General features: G+C 42.7%; 1 protein-coding gene across 2 annotated transcripts in view; it reads left to right on the forward strand.

The window, feature by feature from the left end:
- The window catches only part of MASP1 (MBL associated serine protease 1), a 66,358-nt gene that overhangs the window by 39,113 nt on the left and 8,002 nt on the right, over positions 1–19,243 (forward strand). Inside the window, exons 10-11 of one of the 2 annotated variants that reach the window (XM_069974428.1) lie at positions 1,391–1,465; positions 6,000–7,095. In XM_069974428.1, coding sequence (XP_069830529.1) covers positions 1,391–1,465; positions 6,000–6,856 — 932 coding nt within the window. In that variant the 3' untranslated portion in view covers positions 6,857–7,095. Of the gene's footprint in view, positions 1–1,390; positions 1,466–5,999; positions 7,096–18,662; positions 18,804–19,243 lie in introns of those variants that run through there. The other variant, XM_069974429.1, reaches the window with a different exon arrangement.

The following is a 19,243-nucleotide window of genomic DNA, read 5'->3' on the forward strand; positions in this document are numbered from 1 at the left end:
AAGCTGCAACAAATCGGTTGAATATAATGGTAAGACACAGTGACAGTGGGCAGAAGAGGATGACTCACGGAGTGTGGATAAGAATCGATGAATCACCGATCTGCAGGAGCCGAGGATAAGATGCTGATCTTATATCTTATACTATTCTAATGAAGCATAAAGATGACTGAGGAAACAATAGCATTTCCCTATTCATCTATAATATGGGGGTGCATGACAAGTAAAGGCTCAGAATTTACTCAGTGCCCGGGTGCTTAGACTATTGGGCACTTTGCTAATACAATGATGGTGATGATTTAGTCATTACAATAAAGCCAGAGCAAAGTGTTAAAGGGGTACTCCGGTGAATATCTTTTTCTTTCAAGTCAACTGGTTTCAGATAGATATATAGATCTGTAATACACTCCTGTTAAAAAATCTCCAGTCTTCCAGTACTTATCAGCTGCTGTATGTCTTGCAGGAAGTGGTGTATTCTCTCCAGTCTGACACAGTGCTCTCTGCTGCCACCTCTGTCCATGTCAGGAACTGTCCAGAGCAGGAGAGGTTTTCTTTGGGGATTTGCTGCTGCTCTAGACAGTTCCTGACATGGACAGAGGTGGCAGCAGAGAGCGCTGTGTCAGACCGGAGAGAATACAAAACTTCCTGCAGGACTTGCAGCAGCTGATAAGTACTGGAAGACTGGAGAAGTGTATTACAGATCTATATAACTTTCTAAAACCAGTAGATTTGAAAGATTATCGCTGGAGTGCCCCTTTAAAGCCTTTCCTCAGGAAAGACATATCAGCTCAAGGACATGGCCAGGAACAGTCCAGATTTTGAAATGACTCATGACTAATGGTTTGTTTACACAGATTACCTGGCCGATTTTTGAAGCCAAAGTCAGGAACAGACTATAAACAGAGAACAGGTCATAAAGGAAAGACTGAGATTTCTTCTCTTTTCAAATTCATTCCTGGCTTTGGCTTCAATAATCTGTCAGATAAATCTGTCTGTGTAAACGCACCCTAAGGCAATAAGCCCAAGGAGAAGACATGGAAGCACGGGATATGAAGCAGTAACCTTATATCTAATGTTAGTAAGTCAGTCGATATACAAAAGCTCCATAGAGAGTGAATGAAGCGCTGGCTGCACATACTTGGCCCGCTCCGGCCATTTAAGGTTTGCCACTTTTTTTCAGTTCTGGGGATCTGTGGGAGCCCCAGCAGTTGAAGCCCCAGTGATCAAGTGAGAATACCCCTTAAGGCCATGTTCACATAACGGCCATTGTTTACGATTTAAAAAATGGAGCTCTAGTGACGTCCACGACTGCTTGACGTTCTCTATGACATTCCATAGGAAGAACTGAATGGGGTTAATAAAAAGTATCTAACGGATTTGTTCTGTCCTGCAGCTGAATACACCTGTAATGATAATGGGGTGTGGATAAATCCTGAGATAGCAGAGAAGCTTCCAGAGTGTCAGCCGGGTAAGTAGTGACCTCACTACCATATGCCGCCCTGGTTAGGAATAGTCCAACGCAATACATATTTCCATTTAAAAATAAGACTGCAAATTGAGATTAGGCATGCACTTTGTCAGAACAGATTACACTTTTATAAAAATTTTAGTACTTTAGTACTTTTTTCAACCGTTTTGACAAAAAACAAATGGAAAAACGGATACATTTGCGTGAATGCGTTTCGATCCGTTTTTTTCCATTGACTTCCATTATGGAAAAAAAGCAACAAAACGCATCCTGGTTTTGTTTTTTTTGTTTTTTTTACGTACACAAAAACAGGGTCAACCACATTTTTGTGTACATTAAAAAAAAAGGTTTTTTTTTTAATAGAAGTCAGTGGGAAAACAGATCAAAACGGATGCACACAAATGCTTCTGTTTATGCTTCTGTTTTTTTCCATCTGTTTTTTGGAAAAAGTATGAAAATAAAAACAACTGAAAAAAACGTAGTGTGAACCCAGCCTAAGTTTAAATTCCTCCTGATTAATATTAGTGCAGATTTGGATATATTCTCACGTTGAAGCTGCCACATGCAGATATTCGCCATATGTTGGGGCCAACGGCCGCATGATTTTTGTGGCAATGCTTTATTCTTGTGGTTTGAACAGGGCCAGCTGCTGCATACCCCTTCACTGTGTAGTGCGGGTGCTGGATAGACAGGGGCACTAGGGTCACCACCCCCAACGATCAGTGATTGATGACCTATTCTGTGGATACGGCATCAATCTATTTTGCCCAGAAAACCCCTTTAAGTGTGTACACATTGAATATGTTTGCTGATACAAAAATGTCTTTGTGTTGTATATGTTGCACCATATTCATTCCTTTACCACATGTCTATGGCTCCAAGCTAAGTTTTGGTATTGCACTCATTTAACCGTGTCTAAGTTCAGTTGACTCTTGAATTTAATATGTAAGCTTGGTTTAACACAGCCTAATTTTTGTATTTTAAATCAGTAGTTAGTTGCCAAAGCCAGAAGTGCAACTTATCCAGTATAATGGAAAGGTTTGTGTTTCTTCTGGGTTTAGACACCAAATACTGATGTAAAAATACTGATCAAAATACGGTCGTGTTAAAACCAGTCTCAATATTCCCTTTTCTGTCTCTCTAATACTTTAGACTCTGTTATATGAAGCTTGTGATGCATGCAGTAACATTCAGCCATTTGCATGGTTTGTTTTGTCGAGTAAAAAATGTGGAATTCCAAATATATTCAGTAAATTTAAAAGATCAATAAGTTTATAGAGAGTAAATTTACATAGGCGCCATGGTTTAAATAAAACACAATGCCGTGTTCACTATGTCTGTAGAAGAAGTAACAGCTGGAGCAAGATGTAGGATAAGCTGCTAGTTGTAGGGTTGCTGGTACTGGATTAGGTTCAGGGGCCCCAGGAGGCAAAATCTTCTCTTTCCTGTGTGCTTGGCCTTTTCACAGGTACTGCATAATTAAGCGGATTGGGTTTAGAGGCTTCGAAGAGGTAAAATCTTCTCTGCATATGGCTTAACCCTTTCTCACAGGAACTGTGGATTTGTAGCACATTACCAGAAGCAATTAAAGGGGAACTATCATCGAACTTGCTGATAGCCCCCTATTGTGTACAGGGCGCCGAGAAGGAAGGTATGTCTCTTATAGTATGTCTCTTACCTTCCTCCTTGGTGCAGTTCCCGTGCGGTTAGCAGGGTAATCCTCAATCTGGAGCATGATAAGAACCACTGCCCGCCCCCAAAGCAACTATCCAGCCCGCCTGCTCCATTGCTCCTTACGGTGCTCTGGACCAACGATGAAACTGCTTACAGCACTGAAATGGCGCGAGGATGAAGGTAACAGACTTGCTCTTTGGTACCCCGTGCACATTAAGAAGCTATCAGCAGGTTAGATTTGTCTAAGCTGCTGATAGTTCCCCTTTAACTGTCAGGAGTGACTAAGGCCTTCTCAGCCGCCAAACAGACTGTTCCATCCCTACTCTGTGTATGAGTGGGACACTAGATTAAAGGGGTATTCCGTTCAAATAAACTTTCAATATGCTGCAGTTCTTGTAGAGAAGATAACAGCCTATTCTTCCCTTTCCTTACGCCTCCGGTGTCCTCCCACACATTATATTAGGGGCGTTTTGGGCGGCAGCCCGGGGCCCTGAGCTCCTGGGGGGCCCATGACCACCCAAAAAGACTTATACTTTCAGTAGTGTACTGTCTCCTGGCTACACTTCCGCCATGATTTGCAAAAAGACACACAAGCAGGGGTAATGCACAGCCAAATCAAGGGTGCTCATTATGTAGCATACAAAACAACAGTACTATAACATACAAGAAAGGACAGATGTATGCTATAACACACTATAGGCACACCACTATTCAGTCAGATAAAGTAATATAATCTTTATTAACAATATAAAGTACAAAAACAAAACACAACCCTATACAGACCCTACATTAAAAACATTTAAAAGCATATACAATTCAATGGGGATCCACTCAAAATATATGGCATCCCTAAGACACCACTCAGCTCAATATAATTAGAGCCACACTCTACCAGTAAGTTATTGCTGTCAAATACAGTATAGATATCAAAGTGCCAAGTGCAACAGTGCAAAGATGTCAAATGTAATACGGGTATGCATATACAGCTAAAGTGCACACAAGGAAACAAATCACCAAGTAGAGCGTGGTCTGCTGAGTGGGTCCAAAAAGCACCCTACGCGTTACGTCCCGTGACCGTCATTTGCAAAAAATCACAGTTTTTTTATGGCAATTTTGCACAAATCAGGACATCATGACATTATCTATCCTGTACTATGAACACCAGGCTACAGGCTAGTGCTGCCATGGTTACAGTGGGGTTGGGGGGCCCAGGCTTGGTGAACAGCCCGGGGCCTATGGTAAAGTTAATCCGCCCCTGCTCCCACATCATCTCTGGACCCCGGCTGAACGGTCTCACCTCCATTTCTGAGAAGGACTCATCTGAGAGGTGACAGCCTGCTCAGCCAATCACCGGCCAGGGTGCTGTCCCATCTCAGTCAGTCATTGGCTGAGTCCCCAAGACAAGTCTGTGGAGGGGAGATTGTTCAGTTGGGACTCGAAGATGACGTAGGACGACACCAGAATACCCCTTTAATGTATGTGTATTTGACAAGCAGAAGAATATATAGATTTATAGAAGAATTGTACTTTGTTTATATTGCTGCCAATATTTCTGATGTTTTAGTGTAAAACCATTAGTTATATTCAATATATAATTATAACTATATATATATATATATATATATATATACATATATAATCATATATGACTTCTGACCGTTCAGCATACAGGCCCATCCAAACATAACTTTGGCCCAGACAGCCAGGAGACCAAATTTCCAGCAATTCCAGTTTCCATAGACATCTCTGTATCTTCTCGCCAAGAGCTTTGGAACATAGTTGTGGTTGAGAGAACGTTTATTGCTCGGTTATAGCTTTCTGCTCTCTACTCTCCGGTGTAACCAGCACGGCCGTATTCCACCTTCTCTCCTATATTAATCTATTATCATGGCTTTCTATCCTTACACCACTCTTGTGAAGGAACCTAATATGCACGATGCTCGCATGACTGAAGACGTACCCCACCGCATTTTGGGGTTGGGTTCACGCACGGACACTGAAGGATTTCCTTTCGTAAATTTTTGTTGCTGGTTTCCTGGTTCTTTGAGGCATGTGACTAATAGTCATGCCAGACTGGATATCACCATCGGAAGGTATTCAAGGTTTCACATGTACAATGATGTATTAAACCTCGGACTGATACATCATTGATAGTGGATTATGCCTGGACAAACCAACACATTATATAACCCAAACATTTACTATATACCCTTCACATGCACATATAACACTTACATATAACTAACAGCTCTATAGAAGAAAACTATTCCTCTAGCGCCACCTAGAAGCAGTTACCTTGTCTAACTCCTGTCTGACTGCAGGAAGTGGTGTATTCTCTCCAGTCTGACATTGTGTTCTCTGCTGCCACCTCTGTCCATGTCAGGAACTGCCCAGAGCAGGAGAGGTTTTCTATGGAGATTTGCTGCTGGTCTGGACAGTTCCTGACATGGACACAGGTGGCAGCAGAGAGCACTGTGTCAGACTGGAGAGACTACACCACTTCCTGCAGGACATACAGTAGCTGATAAGTACTGGAAGACTCGAGACTCGATTTTTTAATAGCAGTAAGTTACAAATCTCTGGCACTTTCTGGTACCAGTTTATTTGAAAGAAAATATGTTGAACTACCCCTTTAAGTGTTTTGTTTAGTTTTTTTAAGGATCTGACATATAACCTTTTTCCCAGAGAACATGACCCTAAAGATTCCCTCCTAACTGGATCTCTGCAAGAAAACTCATTTCCAGTGGTTGATAAATCAGCAGGGCGTCCGGCATAATTCACTCCACAATACATTATATTTGCTTTGTAATAATCTATCACCTACTGACTCTGCTTCTTTCCTCCATTTTTGTTCCGGCAGTCTGTGGAAAGCCGACCCAGTCACTCCCGGGAATAGTAAAACGGATCATCGGTGGGCGGAACGCAGAGCCAGGGTTTTTTCCTTGGCAGGTGCTGATTGAGGTAGAAGATATGTCTCGGGTTCCGGAAAACAAATGGTTTGGCAGTGGAGCCTTGCTCTCCGATGATTGGGTGCTCACCGCCGCTCACGTCTTAAAATCTCAACGACGAGATAACACCGTAATTCCCGTCTCGAAGGAACATGTGACCATCTTTTTGGGGTTGCACGATGTGAAAAATAAAGATGACGCCATTACTAGAACAATAGAGGACATAATCCTCCATGAATCCTTCGACCCACAGATTTATAACCATGACATTGCACTGGTAAAACTCAAAGAGAAGGTGGCAATGGGCCAATACATAATGCCAATATGTCTGCCGGAGCTGGACCATGAGCTGGAGGGTCCTCAGCCCAATACTCTTGGTCTTGTGGCTGGATGGGGTATCTCCAACCCTAATAATACTATAGACGAAGCCATCAGCTCCGGCATGAGAACCTCGTCTGATGTGCTCCAATATGTGAAACTTCCGGTTGTCCTCCATGCCGAGTGTAAGGAGAGCTACGAGTCCCGCTCAGGGAATTATAGTGTCACGGAAAATATGTTTTGTGCAGGATATTATGAAGGTGGGAAGGACACCTGCCTGGGCGATAGTGGGGGGGCCTTCATAATCCAAGATCCAGCCTCAAATAGGTGGGTGGCCCAAGGGCTGGTATCGTGGGGGGGACCTGAAGAATGTGGCAGCAAACAAGTGTACGGCGTATATACCAAAGTGTCAAACTATGTGGATTGGTTGGGGAATCGGCTCAATGCATAAAGAATGTGCTGAGTTGGAAGCTTAGTGAGACATGTTCACACCTGAAAGATTTCCCTGTCACTTACAATAACCATGGGTCAAAGCTTCTGATTACTCCAAGTGGTGGGAATTAAGTGCCAATCGGGAAATCCTTACTGTTGGCATGGTGCACTGTATCACTGTTACCCAAGATTCAATCAGTGATCGTAACATGATTATTTAAAGGAGAAGTCCTACTAAATTTTAAAAAAGCCAGGAAGCGGGGGGGGGGGGGGGGGGGGGGATAATAATCAACCTAAACTAACCCATCCTCATGCCCTGTAGCGCCATTCCTGGGTCCTGTTGACAGCTGCCAGTGACCTGCAGCTCTTCCAGCTGCAACGGCACATACCCTGGTGGGTGACTGCCCTCTTAGCCAATCAGTGACTGGGGTGGGGCACTACGCCAGTCACTGACTGGCTGAGCAGGGGATCACTCAGCCTTGCATGTCACGTTGAAGCTGGAAGAGCTGCCAGTCACTGGCAGCAGTCAGCAGTACCCAGGAAAGGCGCCATTGGCCGTGCCATTGCAGCTGGAAGAGCTGGGTACATGACGTACCAGGTTTCATGCTTTCCGGCAGCCATTAACTGAAGCTGGGAGCAGCGCAATTGGAGACAGGTGAGTTTAGGTTGTTTATTATAAGAAAAAAAATATTTGGTGGGACTTCTCCTTTTAAAGGGTTTCCAAGGCTTTTAGAATTCCTTCAAGTAAGCCATATATACTGTACGCTAATCAGCCATAACAGTAAGATCACTGGCAGGTGAGGTAGAGAATATTGATTGTTTTATTACAATGACCCCTTCAAGGAGGAGTATACTGTATATTAAGCAGCAGGTGCACAGTTCTAGAAGCTGACATGTTAGAAGAAGGAAAACGGGCAAGTGTACAGATCTGAGTGACTCTGACAATTGTTATGGTAAGACATAGAAGAGCAGATATCGCAGAGACCTTCTGATCTGCAGGGGTTAGCACCTAACAAAAGCCGTCCAGGAAAGGCCACTTAGATGACAGGAAGATCGAGAGGGTCCAAGCAAAGTGCTCTTCCCTCTGGTCCAATCCCAGAGAAGCGCTATTATAGCGCAAAAAGGGGGCCATGATAGGAAGTTGTTAGAATGGAAATTACATTGCAGCCTCTTTTATATATAGAGCTATATAGCTGCAGACGGGTCAGAGTGGCCATGTAGAATCCTGTCCACCATCGATAGAGTCCATGGCAATGTGTGCATCAAAACCGTGCCATGCATCAATGGAAGAGGCCTTGTACGTGTCCGTTATTTACCTGTATAAGAGGCTCCAGGATGCACTATGGGAAGGAGGCGAGCTTACGGGGTAGGGGAAGGCTCTGGGCAATGTTCTGCTGGTAAAGCTCGGTTTCTGGAATTCAGAACATTCGTTTATCCAAATAGTATTCTCCAATGGCGGTGGAGTCTTCATGCCCAGTTACACTACTGAAATGGTTCCAGAACGGTTTAAAGGAGATGTCCCCTGGAAGCACAAAAACTGCAGGTGGGCTGGTGGGGGCAAGAAAATAATAAACAACTTACCCGTCCCTATCCCTCCGATGTGCCGCTCCCGGGTCCCCTTCACATCAGCCAATGACTTGCACCTCTGCTACCTGCAATGTCATGTCCCAGGCTGAGTGATTGCCTGCCCAGCCAATCAGTGACTGGGGCGGGACACCAAGGAATCACTCATCCAGTCTGTGAAGTTTCAGCTGGTAAAGCCGGGTACATGACGCACCCAGTTTCCAGATGAAGATGACAGCCGGCTGCTGCAAACCGGACCTGGGAGCGGCACATCGGAGGCACGAGGACGAGAGAGTTCAGGTCTTTATTATTTTCCTGCCCCCACCGGCCCGCCTGCAGTTTTTGTACTTTCGTGGGACTTCTCCTTTAAAAACTGGGACAAAGAATCCGAGCTGTTGACTTGGCCTCCAGATGCCCCAGCCCTCAATCCATTTAGTCATGTATGAAATGTTCTGGAAAAACTAGTCCAATCCATTGAGGTCCCAACTCTCAACTCACAGGACTTAAAGGGCATTTTGCTAAAGTTTTGGAGCCTGATGTCCCAGCGCGCCTGCAGAGGTCTCCTGGGGTCTCCGCACCTAGATGAGTCAGAGTAGTATACACAGCACAAGGGGGACATTCCCAATATTAGACATGTGGTTTTAACGTTGTGGCTGATGGGTGAGTGTTTAAAATATTCACTAATATTTATCAAATTTCCTGCTGTCCCCAAAGCTAAGGGTTAATAGACGCTCCACCAGTCTTTACCTACAGCCACGATACGTAAAGCGGCGTAAAGCCCCAGCAGCCAATCACTGACCGCCGTGCTGACCAGAGCTACTGGAACTGTTACGGCCAGTGATTGGTCCTTGTGATCATGTGTTAGGGCAGTCCTCGATTACTGCATTGTAAACAAAGATTGCCAGAGAACCATGAAATAGTGGGGTCAGTAGGGAGGATAAGTGAGTACACACATTGTTATTCTAATAAATGTTCAGTATATTTTAATTTTTGTGAATGTATAAGAAAAACTTTAAAGGGGTCCTCCACTCAAACATAACTTTTAATATGTTGCTGCCCATGGGGAGACTAACAAATCCTTCCATACTTGTTATTATCCATTCAGTCTCCTTCCCCAAGTTCTGAGCTGCTGCTGAAGAGAAAAAAATAGGTGCGTGAGCTTTTCTTTCTGTCTCTCCCTTCTCCCCCCTCCCTTCTGAGACAGCGCATGTAAAAAAGTCCCTGGCAGGCTTAATCTGCAACATTGTAGCATCTTTGTAATGCTGGGAGGGTTATTCTGAGGTCATGTTGCTGATGAACTCCCTGTGATTAACCCTCCCAGCATTACAGAGAAGCTGCAATGTGGCAGATTAAGCCTGCCAGGGATTTGTTTAAATCAACCGTCTTGGAAGGGAGAGGGGAGGAGGGGGAGACAGAGAGAAAAGCTCACACACTGATTTTTGTGTCTTCAGCAGAAAGCAGCAGCTGAGAACTGGGGGAAGGAGACTGAATAGATAATAACAAGTATGGAAGGAACTGTTAGTCTCATCATGGGCAGCAACATATCAAAAGTTATGTTTGAGCGGAATACCCCTTTAAGACACTCCAAATATGATGTTTTATATTTTATTTATATTGATTTGTGTATTTTATGAGATGTTTACGTACTTCGCCTGCTTTCTGGGCTTTTTATTAAAATGAATACTAGTTTACTGATCCTGACGTGTGTTATTTAGAGAAGCCCTGTACTCGGGGTGTCGGTCAGGTCTGGGAGGGAGGGGGGCACGGCGAGCATGCCTTGGGGTCTCCGCATCCTCTACTCCGCCAGGACCAGACACATCCAATTATCATACAACGTACTGTAGGCTCAGGTCACAGGTCTCTTTTAGTGCTTGTGGCTTTGCATGGAGCAGATACTGCGGCCGTTGTGGGGGGCACTGGGGACCTGACAGGTGGCCTTTAATAGGGGGCCCAGAAATGTAGTCGTATGTGCAAGTATTAAAGGGTGTAAAACTATACGGACTTACTATAGTGTGCAATCCCTCCACCCAGAGAGGGGGTGTAAAGAAAACACAAGGACACAAAGTCAGAATTCTCAGCCGAATGTGCACCACAGTGTTAAATTAGGCTATGTTCACACAACGTACTATTTTCTTAAATGAACGGCCGTTGTTTTCTCACAATGCATTGAACAAGGGTTGTAGTTTGACACTCAAAATAACAGACCTGTTCAATACCTTGTGTGAAAACAACGGCCATTGTTGCATTGACTTCAATGCTTTTCATTGCAGTATGAAAAGACAGACTGTTATTCTAATGGAAAACAACGGCCAGGAAGATTCAAAGAAGAGTCCAGTACAGACCTTCCCCGTCTGTAGGGGAAACTTTAAAAAAATAATCAAGGGAAGGGAAAAAACGTTATTTAAAGTTAGCCAATAAGATGAATTATTCGTATTGCTATATCATTGTATAATTTAATATATAACCTGTAATGTATTTATATATATTTAAATAAGCGCTGCGGAATCTGTTGGCGCTATACAAATAAATATTATTATTATTATTATTATTATTGCTACTGTATGGAAGAAAAGGGGGATTATTATATAGGTATAATGTAAGAACTTTATTACAGAAGCTGATTCCGTCTCCCCCAGTTTCTCCAGCTTCTGTATTTTAGCTTTTCATTAGTGTTTATAGATTATTGGAGGATTTCACGGCTTATTAGACAATTCAATCAGCCCAGGTTAGAGATCGGCTTCTAGTCTTATTTCTGCCTGAAATATTTTAATAGAAATAACAAATAGAAATGTAATTGCCGGCAAATATAATGCGGAACGTGGTGCGGAGTCTAGTGATGGGGATCTGACCATTTTAAAGGGTTTCTCCAATTTATGTTTTTATGTTTGCAAAAGCTACATCTATAAAAAAAAAATGCAGTTTTTCACGTCTTTATCCAGTGTTTGCAAAAGATGGAACCTGTATAAGCTCAAAAGAGCTAACTAATAATGGAGTGCAGCTAAAACTGGAGATGCCCATTGGGGTTAACTAGAGATGAGCGAGTAGTGAAATATTCGACTTTTGAGAATTCGAATCGAATAGGCACCAAGATTCGACTATTCGAACGAATATTCAATCCCATTATAGTCTATAGGAAAAAAATTCTCGGCACTTGGAAATCAAAATTCGACCACTTGGAGGTCACCAAGTCCCCCATGAAACCTCCCTAAACGATGCCAACACCTCCGGAATGACACTGGGACATTAGGGGGCGCATGCCTGGGTGCACCCAACACCCCAAAATCGCAGTATTATGCCACTCTCCTCAGTTGCGAAGGAAAAATATTTGTGAACGCTTTACGAACGTTTGCAATGTTCACACATTTCCTTCGCATTTCTTGTGCAGCGTTACATAGATGATTCCAATGTGCGTCCGCAGAGCGTCCTGTTATTCGCGCGTATCACGCATCATGCTGTACAAACGTTATGTATCACGTGCCTTTTACTGGGCAACTGGCACAATAAGTATCACGTGTCTTTAATTGGGTAAGGCCGGGTTCACACTGAGCAAAACTAGCGGAATTGTCAGAAATAGAAACAGATTAGAAATAACAAGTTTTAGTATCTGACTATAATCAGTAAAAGAAATTTTAGGTGTCACCTTCTCTTTAATGTTAGAGATGACACATTTTTGTATTGTACCTAGGGTACAATAAAAAAAGTAGAAGAGGTAAATTTTCTAATAATGTTGGGTTGTCCTGCACAGCACCACCACAGTTCACAAGCATGTTGGCAAAGTTCAGTTAATTCCATTCTTGGTACGTTTTCTTTTTTTTTCTCTATGTAAACCACCGAAGACATAATTTTCCATGAATGTGAATACGGTTTTGTGCTAGTGCCTGCGCCTGTCCCTATACTGCGATTCACCAGTGTTACACTTTTGTATGTTTTTCTACTATTACAGCTATACTTCTATTTATTCATTTTTATTTTATGAAAAAGTCAAAAACTTTGAAGCCGAACAATTTAGAGTAATGGAGGCGTGAACCGAGAAATGTGACGTATGTTAGCCATGAAATCTGAGCACATTCGGAGATGTTATTAGCTGTATTTCATGTCATAGAGAATGGGGTGATGGTACCGGACCCCCGATACACTCTGCAGTCTATGTCATCTATCACATCTCATGCAACTTGTTACAATCTTATCTATATGAAATAATAACTATGTTGTATATATATTGTATAATGTTTCTGTCCTGTTCCTTAATGTCAAATAAAAAGTATCCTTGGAAATTTACGCACATGTTGTCTATTAGTGTTTAACCCCTTGTTTGCAAAACATCTTTCGAATGTGAAGTACATGTATGTGGAGGTGAATCCTTACTGATCCCCACCTGCGGTTATACTATGGCTCCGACATCCTTATGGATTCTACTAAGGTGATCACATAGACAATCACTTTGTATATCCCAGAGTTTTTAGCATTTAGACCCAACTGTTGATACAAGCAAGGGGGATTGTAGGAAAGGGTGTACAATGGCCGCAGAAAGTGATCAGACAATGGGGAAGAAGACGCAAACTGTACTCTACACTATGGGTCTTGTATGCATCTGATCACTGATTGAAAAAGGTTTTTATTATAATAAATATGTAAAAAAAAAAAAAAAAAAAAACACTTAAAGGGGTAATTCACCAAAATGTTCTTTCAAATCAACTGGTGCTAGAAAGTGCCAGAGATTTGTGATTTACTTCTATTTAAAAATGTCAAGTCTTCTGGTGCGTATCAGCTGCTGTGTGTCCTGCCGGAAGTGGTGTATTCTTTCCAGTCTGGAGAGCAGCAGAGGTTTTCTATAGATATTTGCTGCTGCTCTGGACAGTTCCTGACATGGACAGAGGTGGCAGCAGAGAGCACTGTGTCCGACTGGAGAGAATACACCACTTCCTGCAGGACATACAGCAGCTGATAAGTACTGGAAGACTGGAGATTTTTGACAGAAGTAAATTACTAATGTCTGGCACCAGAAACATTTTTAGGGGTAGGGTAAAAAAATTCTGTGTGTGTAGGGGGGGGGGGGGGGGGGGGGGGGCTAGAGATGCAAAGCGATAAAAAAAAAATGCAAATGTCTCCTTTTGGAACTAAAGTAAAGTTGTGAAGTGTTCTTAAACTTGTGAATATATTTTCCAAATCTCATGAAACTAATTTTCAGCACATTCTGCAATTTTAGAAGTAACATAAGATCATTTTACTATCATTGTGTATATATATGTATAGGTATATAGGTATATGGGTTTTTTGGCTTCATATTCCTGCCGGGTGTCAGTTTATTTCCAGACAGTAAGAAAGCAGAGAATAGGAAAGTAGCCGACAGTTACAAACCATGTTATAAATACAGAACAGAACGTAGCCACAAGCTAATGACGGGCGCGCACATTCACATTCCTCACTTACATTTTCCAGCTCTGGAAATTATAAATGAATTCCCAGCAGATTAACAATGTCCAAGTACGTCCCAAAGTAGGCGAAAGTAGTATAGTAATAAATATATATATATATATATATATATATATATATATATATATATGTTCACCTTTCTTGAATTGATGCCAATTTAAAGGGATTATCTGGCACTCGTACATTTTTAACATGTCACTGCCCTATAAAAAAACATAACAGACGTGTTATACTTACCTCTCTGCACTCCCCCGATGTCCTGATGCAGTCATCGGTTTCCCCTGCTGTCTGTAGCCACCGTTACTACTGAGACAACCTTGTCTTGGGAGTGACAGCCTGCTTGGCCAATCACATGCTGCAGTGTTGTCCTGTCTCTTTCAGTGATTGGCTCAGCAGGTTGTCACTCCCGAAATAAGCTTGTCTCAGTAGCAACTACAGGCAGCAGGGGAGACCGGGGACTGCATCAAGACACCAGGGCAGCGTGGAGAGGTAAGTATAACATGTCTGTTATGTTTTCTTATATGGCAACAACATGTTAAAAATGTGTGAGTGCCGGGTAACCCCTTTAAAGGAGAAGTTCAGCCAAAAGTATTTCTTAATATGTTATTACTTATGGAAAGTTAGACAAATTCCTAATGTACATTAATTATGGGAAATGCTCATATACTGCTATTTCCCTTAATTTCAGGAAGTCTTCAAATTCCCTAAAAAAATGTGACATCACGAATCAGTTGTGATTCCTATGGCATGTCCAGCAGGGGGCGTACTATATGTAGAAGTCAATGGCACTGTATTGTCTATGGAAGATGTAATGCAATGTAATGTTAAATACCTTTTATTGATGGACTATGTTTATGGAATAATTTGGGGAGCAAGAGGAGGGCACCGAGCAGGGAGGGAGAGAGGTGCGGGTGTATCTAACTACCTCCCCCTCCCTGCTTGGAGCAGTGGGACAGTAGCAGTATGAGCAGATGATGGGGAAGTAGTACCAGGGAGATCCCCATCACCAACAACCCCCCCAGCCGACATCATCCCCCCCCCACCCCACCCCCGCTGCTGCCGTTCACCTCCCCGTATAGTAACAGGTCCGCTCCCCATCCCCAAACCCCTCGGCCCCCCACCACCAGTGCACACCCTTTCACTCCCCTGCTGTCCCGGACTGCCAGCTCACTGCCGCCCCCGAGGCCTGCCGACTGGGTCCCTGATGTCTCATCATTCAGACAGAGTTGGCAGGAGTTGAACGGCAGTGGCCGTAGTGTGTATCTGTCCCACTGCACCGAGCAGTGGGGGAGGGGGAGGTAGTTAGATGCATCGGCACCTCCCTCCCTTGCTCGGTGCCCTCCATTTGGGGAGCAAGTGTCCTTGCCCTCCAAATTATTCCATAAACATAATCCATCAATAAAGGGTGGTTTACATTACACTACATTACATAACATCTCCATTAGACATCACAGTGTCATAGACTTCTACATATACTGCGCCCCCTGCTGGACACTCCATAGAAATTACAACCGATTCGTGATGTCACAGTTTTTTAGGGAATTTGAAGCCTTTCTGGTCTACTAAATTAAGGTAAATAGCAGTATATATGTGCATTTCCCATAGTTATTGTACATTAGGAATTTGTCTAACTTTGCTTAAGTAATAACATGTTAAAAAGTACTTTTGGCCGGAGTTGCCCTTTAAATCAATCTTGTCCCATCCAGTATAGAAGTATATGACTGACAGATTTCCGGCAGATGACATCTGAAGACCTCCATGGATCATATGCATTATACAACTTTCTTTTAACATTGGATGCAATACATCTTCGGATATGTCAGGTTTAGAAGGACACATATACTCACAATACCATATACTTCTCAATAATACCTGATAAGTGACATCAGAAGGGCAAATCAGCTAACAGGTTATCCAAGATTTAAAGGGGAACTCCGCAGGTTAGACAAATCTCCTGGTGCCTCGCCTGCTATGGATTCTAGGTCTATTATCATATAATATTTTAATTTTCATACGGATTCTATGGAATGGGCTCCAAATTTTTTTTTTTATTCCCTTTCTATCCTTTTTTTTTTTTTTTCCAACTTTGATTAAAACAGAAAATTTATTGAAGGGAAAAGAACAGATCGGTCTATAGATCCCATAGAAAATGCTGCAGAAATACATACAGTATATTTGCACCAATGTAGAGTGGAAAAAGTTACGGTAGATTATTCTCCTGTGAAGCACGAATGCGGAAACTTCTCCATTGACAGATTACGGCTCACAGAGGTTTAAGATACATTTTGCTGCTCCTTGAGTGACATCTAGTGGAGAATTTGTAGAATATCATCTAACATTAGAATTCATTATAACAAGTAAAATAAAATTTTATAAAAATCATGCTTTTATTAGAAAAGATTCTTATTAATAACATTCACTCCATTATTCCACCTAGATATCAGGGCCCATGCATTGTTCTATATGCCTTGTCATGTGACCATAACCTCAATACAGTGAGACTGGCTCAGTTGCCCCTAACAACCAATCAGATTCCACCTTTCATTTTCCAAAGAGTCTGTGAGGAATGAAAGGTGGAATCTGATTGGTTGCTGGGGATGACTGAGCCAGTTTCACTTTACACCATGTTTGATAAATCTTCCCCATAGAGTGTACATGCAGAGAACAGGTCATAGAGGAAAGACTGAGATTTCTCCTCTTTTCAAATCCATTCCTGGCTTTGGCTTCAAAAATCTGTCAGATATATCTTTGTGTATAAAAGAAGCCTAAGGCTGCATTCACACGTTAAGTGTTTTTTCCCGGTCCGTGATTGTGGTCCGGCAGCAACCTCCGTGATCCGTGCAAAACAGTCCGTTTTGCATCCGTTTTGCATGTCCGTTTTTTTCATGGATCTGTGTTAAAGCATTTTAAATTACATTTAAAATCACAGAACATCTGAATAGCCCAATAGAAAGCAATGGGCTGTAAAATTGTCCGTGCGCACGGATCCGTGAGCACGGACAACTTCCCGGAACGTGTGAATGCAGCCTAAGACAAGGGTAGGCAATACATTTTTCTATGGGGCCACATGAGAAATTGGAATGTTTTAGAGGGCCAGACTAATATACTTAACTCCGTTCTACTCAATACCTATATACTGTATACTACTATCCCTTAATTAAAAAAAGTTTTTTTTTAAAAGCAGAGGGGCCAGCGCTCAGAATTGGTGTATCACATGCTGGTCTTATGGAAGATGCTACTGTCTTCTGGTTTTGCACAATCTAAAGTGTCACTGTTGTTTTTTGTTTGCGATTTTAAGAAACTTTGTAATTGGGTTTATTAGGCAAATCTGCCATTTTCAATTCAAAAAGACTTTCCCCAGGTCCCCCCCCCCCTCTCATTCACTGCTCATTATCAGGAAATCTCGACTCTTTTACATCAGCCGTATCCTGTCTGTTCTATGCAGAAGGGAGGGGAGGAGGAGGGAGATTAGTCGCCAGCAAAGAGCAGAGAACAAAGGATTACACAGTGGGAGCTGTGTGAAAGCCGGTATTCAGAGGTCAGAGAGGTCAGTGCTGACTTCAGAGGAGATAGCCCGGTGATGTAGCTGTAAATTAACTCTTTGTTGTCCTGTTTTGGTGCCTTATCTCCCTCCACCCCTCCCATCTCCATAGAGAACAATGAAGACAGGCGGGGAGAGCTTCAAACTGCTTTTTCATGATAAAAATGAATTTTTTAGCTAATAAACCCAATTACAAAGTTTCTTAAAATCGCCTGGACTATTGATTTCTGCAAAAAAATTTAAACAACAGTGACACTTTAAGAGGCCCCCTCATCAGACAGTGAAGCGGCCGCCTTGCACCATAGACTTTGCTATCTCTGAGTCAGTGTGAATTTTAGCTACAATTTATTCCACCTATGTCACTACACTAAGCCACAGCTAAAGAGAGCAGGAAGCCAGGGGAAAATCCATAGAAGTAATGCTGTTTGCAGGGAGGCCGGAGTCCATCCATCAGAGCTGCTAGATGAGGGAACTCCTGCGGCATAACCCAGATTTATACAAATGTGATCAGAGACGTCCACCTTTCCAGGATGATAGAACTGACTTTCTATTAGTGCACTTACGGTATGATACAAATATATAGCCGCTGGGAACGGGAACGCTGTGACTAATAGGGTCATCAGAATATGGCTGCACAATATACCTGGACCGTGACCTGCCGCTTTTTCCCATCAATAACACAAGGAGTATTGCAGCCTTCAGCCATTGTCAGCGAATCTGTGTATCTGTGTGTAGCAGTAAAGACATGAATTTCTATATCTTGCAGAACTACATGTAGTGCTAGAAAAGTTTTCAACTTTGTTAAAGGGGTTGTTCACCCAAAAAACTATTCTTTCAAATCATCTGGTTCCAGAAAGTGCAATTTACTTCTATTAAAAAAAATCTTGTCTTCCAGTACTTATCAGCTGCTGGATGTCCCATGATAAGTGGTATATATTTAGTCTGGAGAGCGGGAGAGATTTTCTATGGGGATTTGCTGCTGCTCTGGACAGTTCCTGACATGCACAGAGGTGGCAGCAGAGAGCACTGTGTCAGACTGGAGAAAATACACCACTTCCTGCAGGACATACAGCAGCTGATAAGTACCAGAGATTTTTAAATAGGATTAAATTACAAATCTCTGCACTTTCTGGCACCAGTTGATTTGAAATAAAAAAAATATTTTGGGGGTGAACCCCTTTATATTAGGCTTGTTAACTTGGACAGGATGATGTGTTTGTTGTATGCATAGATACTATTTGCGATATCCATGTATATTACTCAAGCGTGCTGTTAATCCTTCTCTTAGTGTGTGGCTCACCAAAGTTTTCCAGATCAAAACTTGCAAGGATTTCCCGTGGAAATATAGCAAAAAGAGGCATCTCTCCCTGGATCGCCATGCTTTCCTATAGCGCCAGTAACAACCCTTTCTGTGGCGGATCTCTGCTCGGTAAGAACAACCGCGCAGTAAGAAACATAGAATTCTTATTTGGTGAAATATTATAGGGATCTGTCAGCTGTAACTCACTTTCCAAGCTGCTGACACAGTTAGGGTACGTTCACACTGAGCGAATGAGGCGGAGTTCCCTGGCAGATCTCTCTGCTGCAGAATCCCACCTGCCTCAGTGTGCCATAGCCTGTCTATGGGAGGGTCCACGCGCCTCCGACATGTATTGACATGTCAATTCTTTGCGGGGAGTGCGGATGGAGCGGAGGCGCATGAACCCTCCCATAGACAGACTATGGCATCACTATTACAGGCAGCTATAAGGGTATGTTCACATGTGAGTAAATGTGGCAGAATTCCAATTGCGCCTCCCTCAGTGTGTCATAGCCTGTCTATGAGAGGGCTCGCACGCCTCCGCTCCAGCCGCTCTCCACGCAAATAAT

This window comes from Dendropsophus ebraccatus, chromosome 6 (assembly GCF_027789765.1).
Source record: "Dendropsophus ebraccatus isolate aDenEbr1 chromosome 6, aDenEbr1.pat, whole genome shotgun sequence".
Taxonomy (NCBI): Eukaryota; Metazoa; Chordata; class Amphibia; order Anura; family Hylidae; genus Dendropsophus; species Dendropsophus ebraccatus.